At 42.5% G+C, this 14,499-nt stretch overlaps 1 protein-coding gene across 1 annotated transcript; it reads right to left on the reverse strand.

Moving 5' to 3' along the window:
- Positions 1–1,003: 1,003 nt before the first annotated feature.
- LOC109208621 lies at positions 1,004–8,411 on the reverse strand. The gene is made up of 5 exons (XM_019371750.1): positions 8,338–8,411; positions 7,417–7,488; positions 1,778–2,458; positions 1,433–1,561; positions 1,004–1,289 (listed from the first exon to the last, which is right to left on the reverse strand). The coding sequence occupies exons 1-5, from the start codon at positions 8,409–8,411 to the stop codon at positions 1,004–1,006; spliced, it is 1,242 nt and encodes a 413-aa protein (XP_019227295.1).
- Positions 8,412–14,499: the final 6,088 nt, after the last annotated feature.

Here is a 14,499-nt window from a genome sequence, read left to right on the forward strand (position 1 = left end):
ACAACGGTTAGTCATAAAAACCTACTACCAACAGAAAACGAGACTGCGTGCCAATACTAAAGTTATGAACACTCTACACTACCTACTCTACTACCCTAATTCTCGACCTCCATACCTTCCTATCAAGGGTCATGTCCTTGGTCAGCTGAAGTTGCGCCATGTCTTGCCTAATCACTTCTCCCCACCTCTTCTTTAGCCTACCTCTACCTCTCCGTAGGCCCTCCAATGTCAACCTCTCACACTTCCTCAGCGGGGCGTCTGTGCTCCTCCTGCTCACATGACCAAACCACCTAAGTCGTGCTTCCCGCATCTTGTCCTCAATAGAGGCCACCCCCACCTTATCGCGAATAACCTCATTTCTGATCTTATCTAACCTGGTGTGCCCGCACATCCATCTCAACATCCTCATCTCTGCTACCTTCATCTTTTGGACATGAGCAATCTTGACTGGCCAACACTCAGCCCCATACAACATTGTTGGTCAGACCACCACTTTGTAGAACTTACCCTTAAGTTTTGGTGGCACCTTCTTGTCACACAGAACATCGGAAGCGAGTCTCCATTTCATCTATCCCACCCCAATACGATGTGCGAAATCTTCATCAATCTCCCCATCCCCCTGAATAATAGACCCGAGGTACTTAAAACTCCCTCTCCTAGGGATGACCTGCGAGTCCAGTCTCACCTCCCCTTCCCCTCCTAAAGTCTCCCTGCTGAACTTACACTCCAAGTATTCTGTCTTGGTCCTGCTCAACTTGAAACCCTTAGATTCCAGGGTCTGCCTCCATACCTCTAATTGCGCGTTCACACCGTCTCGCGTCTCGTCAATTAATACAATATCATCTGCAAATAGCATGCACCACAACACCTCCCCTTAGATGTGGCGCGTCAGTACGTCCATCACCGGAGCAAACAAAAATGGGCTTAGTGCTGACCCCTGATGCAACCCCATCATAACCGGAAAATGGTCCGAGTCCCCCCTCCCCCCCCCTACCGTCCTCACTCAAGTCTTTACTCCATCATACATGTCCTTAATCAATCTAATATAGGCAACAGGAACACCTCTAGCCTCCAAACATCTCCACAAAACCTCCCTCGGAACTTTATCGTACGCCTTTTCTAAGTCGATGGACACCATATGAAAGTCCTTATTTCTCTCCCTATACTGCTCCATCAATCTCCTAACAAGGTAGATGGCTTCTGTAGTCGAACGCCCAGGCATAAACCCAAATTGTTTCTCAGAAATAGTACACTCCTTCTCACCCTTAGCTCTACCACTCTCTCCCAAACTTTCATAGTATGGCTAAGCAGCTTGATACCCCGATAATTATTGCAATTTTGGATATAACCCTTGTTCTTATATACAGGAACCATCATGCTCCACCTCCACTCTTCGGGCATCTTCTTCGTTCTAAAAATGACATTAAATAACCTAGTGAGCCACTCCAAGCCCGCTTTGCCAACATTCTTCCAAAACTCCACCGGGATTTCATCCGGTCCCGTCGCTTTGCCCCTGCTCATCTTATGCATAGCACACTCAACTTCATCAACTCTAATCACCCTGAAATACCCAAAGCGACTCATCCATAGTCTCTCGGAGAATTCCAAATCACCTAGTAGAATGTTCCTGTCCCCCTCCTCGTTCAAGAGACTATGGAAGTAGGTCGTCCATCTCCGACGGATAAGCCCCTCATCCAACAAAACTCTACCTTTTTCGTCCTTGATGCACTTCACTTGGTCCAAGTCACGTGCCTTCCTTTCTCACTCCTTGGCTAACCTTAACAACCTCTTATCCCCACCCTCGAGTTCCTTATACAGCCGACTAAAAGCTGCAGTCTTTGCCGCCGTAACTACTAGCTTAGCCTCTTTCTTAGCCAACTTATAATGTTCCCTATTCGCCCTCTTCTCCTCCTCGTCTACACTTTCCGCTAGCTTCAGATACGTTGCTTTCTTGGTATCCACTTTTCCTTGCACCTTTTCATTCCACCACCAGTCTCTCTTGTGATCACCAGAGTTACCCTTTGAGACCCCTAATACCTTTCTCGCGGCTTCCCTAATGCACTGCGCAGTCATGGTCCACATAGTGCTTGCGTCCCCACTACTCTTCCAAGCCCCCATAGTCACCAGCTTGACACCCAACTCCTGCGCTTTAGCTTCCGTCAAGGCTCCCCACTTTATCCTATGTTGGCTATACATCGCCCTCTTCCTCTTCTTCCTCGTGATCTCAAGGTCCATGACCAGGAGCCTATAAAGGGTCGAGAGGTTCTCAATTGGGATGACCTTGAAATCCGTCCAAAGACCTCTATCGGACTTCCTACAAAGTACATAATCAATCTGAGTCTCGGCCACCGAACTCCGAAAGGTGACCAAGTGCTCCCTCTTCTTCGGGAAACTCGAATTTGTTATCACCAAATCAAATGCTCTAGCAAATTCCAGCAGAGACGTTCCTCCTTCGTTTCTATCTCCAAAATGAAAGCCACCATGCACATCATCATACCCCCAGGCGTCGCTCCAATGTGGGCGTTGAAATCTCCTCCTATGAAAAGCTTCTCGGTGTGCGGGATACCACACATCATCTCATCTAAGTCCTCCCAGAAACGCCTCTTGACTTCCTGATCCAAGCCCGCTTAGGGTGCATACACACTGATTATATTCAAAGTAAAACCACTAACAACTAGCTTAATAGTCATCAGTCTGTCATTCACCCTCCTAACCTCCACTACTAGTTCACGGAGGTCGTTATCAACCAAGATACCTACCCCGTTCGTGCCCCCCAACCTCCCAGAATACCAAAGTTTGAAACTGCCCACATATCGCGCCTTATCTCCTGCCACCTAGTCTCCTGTACACAAGCTATATTAACCTTCCTTTTCTCAAGAATCTTCGCTAGCTCTACAGATTTTCGAGTCAAAGTTCCTATGTTCCAAGACCCACTCTCAACCTAGTAGCACCCTTAACCCCTTTACCCCCCCCCCCCCGCACCCCCTTCCCTACGCTGACACCCCCGAGGACAAGACCTTACCCTACCATCATTCACTAAAGCCACTATAATCTATGAGTCACTATGCAAGCGCTATCCCGAAAACAAGCGACCAAAGATACAATGAATTACCAAAATAAATCTACCACTAAAGGTCACAAAGCCGATGAAGAAATAAAATAAAGGAACTAACGGGAACTATAAACTACCACTAAAGGTCACAAAACATGTGACGAAACAAACTAAAGGAACTAACGCGAACTCTAATCTACCACTAAAGGTCAGAAAAACGGGTGAAGAAATAAAACAAAGGGGCTAAAGGAACTATAATCTACAACTAAAGGATAGAAAAACATGTGAAGAAATAAAATAAAGGAACCAAAGGAACTATAATCTACAACTAAAGAATAGAAAAATACGTGAATGCACTAATTAAGAGTGCAGGTAATTAAAAGAACTAAAATCTACTGACTAGAATCCCAAAACAGTTACTATAAAAAAAGTAGACATGCAAATAAACTAATTAAGAGAACAAGTATACAATCAAGAATTAGGCTTAATCTATCCCAAACTAATTGGTTAACAAGAAAAATAGAAAGACTGATTGAAGAATAGGAGGTACCAACTCTCGAATAAAGTAAACAAGAGCGATGACACCAACATTGAAGACGGACTGCCAAATCAACTAGACCCCGGTTGAAAGTCACCTCGAGCCAAGATACCTGCCGAAAATCTAACCTCCCACTGCAACGACGACCACCCGAATGGAAAACTGCTCACCGGTGTCACACCTCCTTTTTTTCACACATACCCCGAAGGATAAATGTATAAGGGAGTTTTTCCATTTAAAGTGACATTATTCGAAATGTGATTATTTATTTGTTTTTAGAGTCGCCACTTGGGATAGGATTGGCTTTTGGTGTCCCAAGTCACCGATTTAATTTGAATCCTAAATCGAGGAAAAATTCGACTTCCCAATTGGAGTCTGCGAACCAGAAATTCTGAATAAGGAATTCTGTTGACCCGAGGGAAGGTGTTAGGCACCCCCGGATCCCGTGGTTCTAGCACGGTCGCTTAAATTATTATAATTGGCTAAAAATCTGATTTTAATACATGTTTTAACTTATAGCCTTTTATTAGTAACCCGCTTTTATTGTTATTTTTATAAGAATTGCAACGTCGTGAAAATGCATCTCGAACCACATCGCACCAATGCACCCGTGGTTGTCAACACATTTCGACTCCGATGAGATTTGGATTTGGGTCACATAAATGTCCACCCATAGTTAAGAAAGTAAGATTACTAAAAACGCGCCTAAAGTGACTAACGCGTTATTATCTTTGGGGAGGGTCATGAAATTCGCTAAACGGTCCATCCCGGATACTAAGTATCAATTCAAGATTAAATAAGGCGAGGGCCATGCAATTGTCATTTTTGTTTGGCATGGCGCACCTCGATTCTAGTTTTAAGAGAGAGTTCGAACTAAGTGTTTGAGGGCCATAAGTTATTTATGTCTAGTATAGCCCACCTCCACTATTTGAAAGAAATTAGTTGCCTAAACGCTAAGGGACTAGATTTCTACTCATGGTATACTGCTGGTTCAAATAAAAGGAGCAGCCCATGTTAGATTGCTGAATGGCCCAAATAAATATTAACTAACATTGTTGTGGACCTGGTATGTGAGACGCTGGGCTCCAGGTGAGCCCAATATCCGAATCTTAGAGATATCACAGATATTTCTCTATTTCGAACTTGGCCTAGTGATTAAAGGCCCACATCAAGCTGAAGCCCAGATTCGATTTTCAAGGCTTGGGCCAAATGCAAATCGATTACCCTTGAAGCTCAAACATACTAACTCTAATATTAACTCCAAATTCTACCAAATAATCTGAGAAGCTTTCGAGATAAACACAATTAATGTCTATTGTATAAATGGCTAAACTAACATTTATACCTTAACACCAATTGACACCAGAACATTGATGGTAAAGCATTCAACATCTTAGTTTAAGAGTATAGCAAAGAAGTTAAAGGCTCCGTACTAGACGGACCAAAACTCCATATGAGCTAACAACATACACGAAACAAGATAGTAAATACTACATATCCTCAACTCAAAACAATAAGGCATAAATCCAAACCAGTAGAGTGAATTACACATTTAGCAATCAGCATAATGAATTACAAGTCATTACTACTACATCATTCCATATTCAAAATAGATCAGTAGGAGACATAAGGAAGTTAAATTGAATCAGATGATTTTAAAAATGCAGAAACATCAAGCACACGATTGTGTGGTTATAAATCTCAACTTGGGCACACCAAACTAAATGTTCATCCTCTTTTCACACATAAGAAGGTGAGATGAATACCTGGGAATTTGAACACAAAAGAAAGATAAGGAGTCAGCCGTAATAGTCAATAATCAACAGCAATGGTTCAACATCCAGCAACAGCTTTGAACTAAATTTGACCCAGGACTGATATGTCAGCTGACCAAGATTAATTACAACCCATAGATCATCCAAAATAGCTCGAATACATCCAAAACAACTTGAATGAACCAGGATACTCCAGAACGACTTCACCAATCAAAACTCGAACTAAACAATGCAAATCCACACTACAACTTGAAGCTGAGCTAAAATTGCAATGAAACAGTAGTATATTTTTTAGGTTTTTGGTTTTCTATTGTTTTTAGGTTTTGTATTTTTGAATTTCGAATTGAAAACTGAAAATTATAAGAAGAATGCTATTCCTGATGGCTGGGATCTCTGGGATTTCATAGGCTGAAAGCTAAAAAAACCTCCTTCTCAAGGCAATTCAATGCCTATTTATAGGCAAACCCAAAAGTGCTGGAAGCTTCTCTCACTTACCCTCCCCTGAATAAGACCTAAATGTCCACATGTGACCTCCCTAGTATAATTTATTCCTGTTTGCTGATTCCCCAAACTGCCCTTACCCCTTCCTTGAACTAAAACAAGTAATTAACCGCCCTAATTCCATTTCGCTTCTGATTAGCCAACGACTAGTCTTAATTAACTACCATTAACCCTAATCTAAAGACCAAGAAACGATTATAAGCAAAACATGACTAAAATAACGGTAAAAAAAATCAGAAGTTAAACGTTATAAACTAAAATCTAAACTTCAATATGCAGAATAACAAAAAAATGACAAAGAAATTAATTAAGAAAAAATGAAAAAGAAACTTACTAATAATAAGAACTCCGGCCAGCCGCTGACGTCTGAATCTTTCAAGATTTTTGACACGTAACATCCCTAACCATGTGTTTTCACAAGAAAACACCTGGTTAAGGATATTACGGTCCAAAATCACAAAGATTTTGGGTTAGGGTTCTTGGCCGGAAAATTAAAAAAAAACAAATTCGAATCGTTCCGGCCAGATTCGAGGAATATGGTTTGGGTATTAGGGACGAGAAGGTTAAGGCGAGTCTATGGTGTAAATTTGGGGTCATTTGGCGTAGGTGACGCACTGGCCGGAAAACTTTAAACGGATATTCGAAGCTTTCTGTGTAGATTCGAGGTATAGGAATATGGGGAATGGAAATAGGAGGTTGGGGGGAGTCAATGGTGTTAGTTTGGTGGCCGTCGGCGTAGTTTGCGTCTTCGCCGGCGGCGAGGTTGACGGAGGGTATTAGGGCGGCTAATCTCTAGGGTTTGGGAGGTTAGAGAAGGCTAGGGGGGTCTGAAGGGGGGTGGGTATGGTTCGGACATTTAAATACTAAGTGATGGGGGGGTTCTCAACCGTTAGATCAAAAAACCTAGATGGTTGAGATTGAATCTCCACCAAACGGCGTCGTTTGATTTATTTAGGGGCTGGACCTGGTTGGGGGTTTGGGTTTGGACCAGGTTGAACGGTATCAGGGGTTGGGCTGGTATGGGGCCTGTTTGGACGGGTTCAGGGGTGTTCATTGTTTGGGCCTGGGTGATTTGGCCCAATTCTTGGCAGCCAATTCCTTTCTTTATTCTTTTAATTGTTTTCTTGTATTTTATTTACTTGCTTTTGTATTTTATTTTTTGTATTTTTGTATTTATTTATTTTTTTTTCTGATTTTATAAAATGCTAAAACAAAACAAAAACCTAATTAAACTATTTAACTTCTAAATATTATTTAAAACTCTACATTTAAAGATAAATGCAACAATTAACAATTAAAAGTGCAAAGAAACTATTTTTTGCAATTTTCTTTAAATTTGTTCTAAAGCTAATTAATACCTAATTAATACTAAAATTATGAAATTAAATCCCTAAATGCAAATGCATATTTTTGTATTTTCATATGAATAAAAGTGCAACCAATTAACACAAAAATTTAACAAAATTTCACAAAAATTGTAAAATAATTAAGAAATCAATTATTCGAAACTTTTGGAATTAATTTGCTTAGGGAAAAAATCACGTGCTCACAACCGGAAAACTGCCTGACCTGAATTCCACAGCCGACGCTGGTAGTTTGCGCCAACAATCTGATCGTAGAACCTATTCACAAACACACCACACACAGGATGCGAGGGGAGGAGAACACCCGCAGAGCAAAAATGCGGCGATGATTCCGGCGTTGGTGGCTCGTATACCGTAGAGAGAATGTAAGACGTCGATAAGATGTAAAGAGGAAACTTTTTGAAATATAAGATAATTACAAGGAAAGTTCTTCTCTTTATTCTTGTGAACAACAATTATACATGTATACACGTTTTATGCCAGGGCTCAAGCAACCTATGTGGGCACGGATCCTTGACTGTTTGTCCCATACAACAAATCCTTCCTGTCGAGACCCTTCTATTTCGAAGTAATTTCCTCGCAAAAGTCGTCATTCGAGGGTAATGCCCCACACTATTTGAGGTTGAGTGTAGAGGAAACTTGGATACTGTTAATGCTACCTTCGACACCAATTCGTGATCGTCCCTTGATTCTAAGTTAGCACGATCCACTGTTGCCTCGTTAAAAACCTTGCCGAAAAAACCAATTGGGATAACAGGTTCAAGGGAAAAAGAGTGCAACGCGTGCTTTCAGACCTAAAGACTTCGTGTCGCTCCTTGTCGGCTACGTGCAAGTGTTAGTCCGAAAGTAAAAAGAAATGAAATGGGGTCTTACCTTAGCATTAATATTGTTTTAGGTGAGTTACGTTCCAATTGTTCGGTATTTGTTCTCCATTTATCATTTCGAGCTTATACGATCATTTCACTGTGACCTCGAGAACCTGGTATGGTCCTTCCCAGTTCGGACCCAATTTCCCTTCGTTCGGATTTCGGGTGCTTAGTGTGACCTTCCTTAGTACTAAGTCCCCCGATATTGAAGTGTCAAAGGTTAGCCCTTCGATTGTAATACCTCTCGATCCGAGCGGCCAATCGAACAAGGGCAGCTTCACGTCTTTCATCCAATAACTCCAGGATTGTATTCATGACTTCGTCATTTGATTCCTTTCTTGTGTATCAGAATCTAATACTTGGCTCCCCGACTTCGACTGGTATTAGAGCTTCGGCGCCAAAAACCAAAGAGAACGGGGTAGCCCCAGTATTGGATTTTGAAGTTGTGCGATATGCCCAGGTACTCCGTTGAGTCCTTAATACCTTCCAAGCAATTATTAAAACAACTCAACTCAATCTACCATAGCATAAGGAGATTCAAAATCAATGTTGAGTAAAGGCTAAGTCTCCAACTTAAACTAGTAGCTCATTTATGTAAATTTGGGTAGCATCTTCCCTGTAACATGGGCTTCCATTTTACCTTGGCAACGATCAACCTTTTCTTAAGGTTTTGGATTATGGTTTGGTTGGTCGATTCGGCTTGTCCGTTCCCACAAGGGTGATAAGGTGTCGATAAGATCCTTTCGATCTTATGATCTTCGAGAAACTTGGTCACTTTGCTACCGATAAGCTATTTCCCGTTGTCGCATACAATTTCGGATAGCATCCCGAACTGACATATGATGTGGTCCCAAATGAAGTCGGTGACTTCTTTCTCCCTGACCTTCTCATATGGTTGTGCTTCAAACCGCTTAGAAAAATAGTCAGTCATAAATAGGATAAATTGAGCATTACCCGGTGCCGATGGAAGAGGGCTGACGATGTCCATCTCTCACTTCATGAATGGCCATGGCGATAAGGCCGAGTGCAGTAGTTCCCCGGGTTGATGAATCATCGGAGCATGTATTTGGTATTTATCATATTTTTGTACGAACTCCTCCGCATCTTTTTCCATATCGATCCAGTAATAATCGGCTCTAATTACCTTTTGAACCAATGATTTGGCGCCTGAGTGGTTCCCGCAGGTGCCTTCGTGGACTTCCCACAGAACATACTCTGTATCTCCCGGTCCCAGGCATATTGCTAGCGGGCTATTAAACATTCTCATGAGCAAGGTTCCGTCCTCGGACAAGCTAAATCGGGCTGCCTTTATGCGGAAGGCCCTCGATTCCTTTGGATCTGAGGGAAGTTTCCCGGTCTTCAAATACTTTACGTATTTATTACTCCAATCCCAAGTTAAGCTTGTGGAGTTTATTTTGGCATGACCTTCCTCTACTACCGACCTCATGAGTTGTATGACTGCCCCCGAATTGAGCTCATCGTCTTCGACCGACGACCCTAAGTTTGCAAGTGCATCGGCCTCACTATTTCGATCTCGAGGCACGTGCTGCAAAGTCCACTCTTTGTACCGATGTAATGTTACCTGTAACTTGTCTAGGTACCTTTTGCATTTGTTCTTCTCTGACTTCGAACATTCCGTTAACTTGGTTTACTACAAGGAGGGAGTCGCACTTAGCTTCGATCACCTCCGCCCCCAAGCCTTTAACCAGTTCGACACCTGCAATCATGGCCTCATAATCGGCCTCATTGTTAGTTAATTTTACAGTTCTAATAGATTGTCTAACTATATTGCCTATGGGTGGCTTCAGTACGATGCCAAGTCCTGACCCTTTTACGTTCGAGGCACCGTCCGTAAAGAGGGTCCAGATTCTTAAAGACAATCCTGAGTTTACCAACAACTCTCTTTCGACTTCAAGTATTAGAGCCGGCGTAAAGTCGGCCAAAAATCTGCCAAAATTTGAGATTTAATGGTTGTTCGGGTTGATATTCGATATCATACCCGCTGATTTAAACTGCCATTTGGCCAATCGCCCCGAGTGTTCGGGTTTATGCATTATATTTCGTAAAGGGTAAGTTGTCAGAACACATATAGAATGGTACTGAAAATATGGTTTCAGTTTTCTAGAGGCACTTAGCAGAGCGAGCGCCAATTTTTCTAGGTCAGGATACCTAGTTTCAATCTCACCTAAGGTCCTGCTAACATAATAAATTGGAAATTGCGTACCTTGTTCTTCCCGAACTAGAACTCCACTTACCGCTATTTCTGATACTACTAGATACAAGTACAGTCGTTCTTCTTCCCTCGGCGTGCGAAGCAATGGCAGGCTCAATAAATACCATTTAAGTTCCTCTAAGGCCCGTTGGCATTCCGGGGTCTACACAAAGTCGTTTTACTTCTTCAGAAACAAGAAAAATTGATGGCTCTTATCGGAAGACCTAGAGATTAATCGCTGTAGGGCGACAATGGGCCTGGCTAGCCTTTGTACAGCCTTCACATTATCCACTACCGTGATATCCTCGATGGCTTTGATCTTGTCGGGGTTGATCTCGATCCCTTGGTTGGATACCATGAACCCGAGAAATTTACCGGAGCGACCCCGAATGCGCACTTTTCTGCATTCAGCTTCATGTTATGCTTCTTCAATATACTGAAGGTTTCCTACAAATTCTTTAAATGGTCCTCTGCTCGCAGAGACTTAACTAACATATCATCAATATAAACTTCCATGGTTTTTCCTATTTATTCTTCGAACATTCGGTTTACTAGTCGTTGGTAAATGGCACCGGCATTTTTTAATCCAAATGGCACTACGTTATAGCAGTCTATGCCATACTTAGTGATGAAAGAGGTCTTTTCTTGGTCATCCGGGTTCATCCGTATTTGGTTGTACCTGGAGTAGGCATCGAGAAAACTGAGGATCTCGTGGTCGGTCATCGTATCAATCTTGCGGTCGATGTTAGGCAAATGGAAAGAGACTTTGGGGAATGCCTTGTTTAAATCTTTATAATCCACAAACATTCTTCTTTTGTTCCCCTTTTTAGGGACTACTACTACTACGTTTGCTAATCATTCCGAGTATTTGACCTCCCGAATGGACCCTATTTTAATAAGTCTAGTTACCTCGTCCTTGATGAAGGCATGCTTGATCTCGGACTGGGGTCTCCTTTTCTGCTTTACCGGATGAAACTTCAAGTCCAAGCTTAACTTGTGAGTAGTGATCTCCGGTGGGTTCCTGTCGTATCGAGATGGGGCCAAGCAAAACAATCCATATTAGCTATAAGAAATTGAATGAGCTTTTTCTTGTGGTAGGGAGTTAACCCCGTGCCCAGAAAGGGCAGATGTTCGATCAGCACGACCTGCTCCAGCTCTTCGAACGTTGATTTAGTAGAGTCGGAATCATCGAGAGCTATAAATGATCGAGGAACCCTATAATCGTCATCTTCGTCAATCCCTTGCTTGTCCAGTTGGGTCGAGGCTGGCATCAGGGATTGCTATTTGGCTTCCTGTTTAGCTATCGAACCTAATTCCTTTGTCGATGAGAGTGTTGATATCGGAAATACTTCATCGACGTCAAACATCTCTTTTGCGGTGGGTTGCTCCCCGTAAACCGTCTTTATCCCTTCTGGAGTTGGAAATTTTAATATGTGGTGAAAGGTCGAGGGCACAACCCTCATGTTGTGGATCCATGGCCTCCCGAACAGGGCATTATACGTCATGTCCCCTTCGATTACATAAAACTGGGTCCCCTGGTTGGTACCGGTAATGTTATTTCTCCCTTAGTAGTTTCACAAGCCATGTTGAATCCGTTTAGTACTCGGGCCGCAGGTACGATTTGGTCCCATAGGCCGAGTTGCTCTACGACCCTCGATTGAATGATGTTGGTAGAGCTACCTGGATCAACTAGCACACGTTTAACTCGAGTTTTATTCATGAGTACAGAAATTACTAGTGCATTATTAGGGGGCTGCATGATTCCTTCTGCATCCTCGTCGTTGAAAGATAAAGTTCCTTCTGGTATGTAATCTCGAGTCCGTTTTTCCATTACGATTAATACTTTGGTGCGCTTTATCATCGAACCTTGAGGAACATCGACCTCTCTGATGATCAAATGAATGACGTGTTGGGGATCGTCTTGTTCATTTTATTTATTGGAATCCTTGTTTCTGAAATGATTCTTAGCTCGGTCACTTAGAAATTCTCGGAGGTGCCCGTTGCTGAATAATCGTGCTACTTCTTTTCTCAATTGTCGACAATCCTCCGTTCTGTGGCCATGTGTGCCATGATATTTTCATATTTGGTTGGGATCCCTTTGAGTTGGATCGGTTTGAAAAGGTCGATTCCATTTGGTATATTTGATGTGTCCGATAGCTGATACGATGGCTATCGCATCAACTTTAAAGTTATACTCTGATAATTGTGGTGCCTCTTTGGCTTAGGTAAGACTATCAAAGATGTTCCTGCTCATGAGCCCTCGAGAGATTTTACCTCGAGACTTCTTCTTTCATTTGGTGCAAAAATTTCCCCCAGATCCACTACTCCTACGATCTCCATTATACGGCTTATATTGATCTCTTTTCGACCTCGATTCTCGGTCAATATCCCTCTTAATTCTATTGACAGGTCTGATAGGATAAACGGACCCAGAAGGAGCCCAAGTTGATCATCCTCGACCCTGATCTTTGATTGATACCGATTATGCACATCGGCCCAAGTAACAGCCGGGTATTCTATCAAATTCTGCTTCAACTGTTGTGAAGCCACTAAGCTTCGAACATTGAGTCCTTGAGTGAAAACATGAACATCCCAATCATCAGCGACAGCTGGCAAGTCCATCTGTTCCATTTGGAATCGAGACACAAATTCTCTGAGCATTTCGTTGTCCTTCTGCCTTACCTTGAAAACGTCTGACAACCTGGTTTCTACCTTGATGGCCCCGACATGTGCTTTTACGAAAGAATCTGCAAGCATAGCAAATGAGTCAATAGAATTAGGTGGTAAATTGTGGTACCATATCATAGCTCCCTTTGACAGGGTTTCCCCAAATTTCTTTAGCAAGGCAGATTTGATCTTGTCATCCTCGAGATCATTCCCTTTGATAGCACATGTGTTAGAGGTGACGTTCTTGTTCGAATAGGTCGTTCCATTATACTTAGAAATCTCAAGCATGCGGAACTTCTTGGGGATTGGCTTTGGAGCCGCTCTCGGGGGGGGGGGGGGGGTAAGGGGGAAGGTTTTTGTAAGAACTTTTTGGAATCTAGTCCCTTCAACAGTGGCGGTGTTCCCGGGATTTGATCGACCGTGGAGTTGTAAGTTTCCACTTTTTTATCGTTTGCCTCGATCTTCTTTTCCCCCGACTCAATTCGCTTTGTCAGTTTGTCGAGCATCTTTATGATTGTAGGATTGGTCTCCAATTCTTTCTCGTTTGATTTTCTTGAAACCTATTCGACCCTGGAACAACTTCTTGGGATGGCTCGAGCTCGACCCTGTTGGGTGGGTGATTCTGGTTTTAGAGTTGGGCTATTGTTGCCTGCTGAGCCTGCAACATTTCAAAGATCACCCGCAGGCTGATCCCGCCATCTTCACCGCCCTGTGCGCTTTGAGCAGCTGATCGAGCATCTCCACGGATGATGCCTTTGAGATTAGCAGCAAAATTTCCGTTGATGGCTACATGTGAACTGACGCAATTGGATCTATAACCAGAACTCCATCGAGGCCAACCAGGGGTACATCGTTCACTGGTGGTATGTTATCATTATCGCCATGGTGGCCGAAATCATTGTCAACGTGAAGAGGTGCTGACTGAGAGTTTTACATTTTTTAGTCCTGTAATCAAAGAAACTTCAAAGAACAAGTGTAAAATAGTGTCTGTTACGAATGATAGTACCAGGTAATCACTATTATCCTTAGCCCCACGGTGGGCGCCAAACTGTTTACTCTAAAAAACGGATAACAATTGAATTTATATGCGGTTTTAAGGATACATGATATAAGTCGGCACAAATTAAGAAGACAGATTAATATTGAAGTTGACGATAAAGAATAAATGCAAACCACACAAATCGAATAGCATTGGCCCTCGAGTTGGATCACCCTTGAACCAAAAGATGTTTCAACTAACGTATAAACTGAGTAACAAGATAATGAAAGCTAGAAAATGATAGTATATTGCTTTGTATTGCTTAAATATGATGTGTTTTACAAATGATCAGACCCCCTTATATAATAAAGGAGTCCTACTCTTGATACAGTTCGATACGAGGTAGAAAATCCCATGATTAGTAATTAATCAGCCTCTTCTTGATACATGCCAGGATTTCCACCGTGATCCTCGACCGATTGCGGATATTTTGGCTTTTTGTTATTTGGCCCGGTATGTTTCCCTCGATCTTGCTCGATGTCTAT

The sequence above is a fragment of the Nicotiana attenuata genome, unplaced genomic scaffold (assembly GCF_001879085.1).
Source record: "Nicotiana attenuata strain UT unplaced genomic scaffold, NIATTr2, whole genome shotgun sequence".
Taxonomy (NCBI): domain Eukaryota; kingdom Viridiplantae; phylum Streptophyta; class Magnoliopsida; order Solanales; family Solanaceae; genus Nicotiana; species Nicotiana attenuata.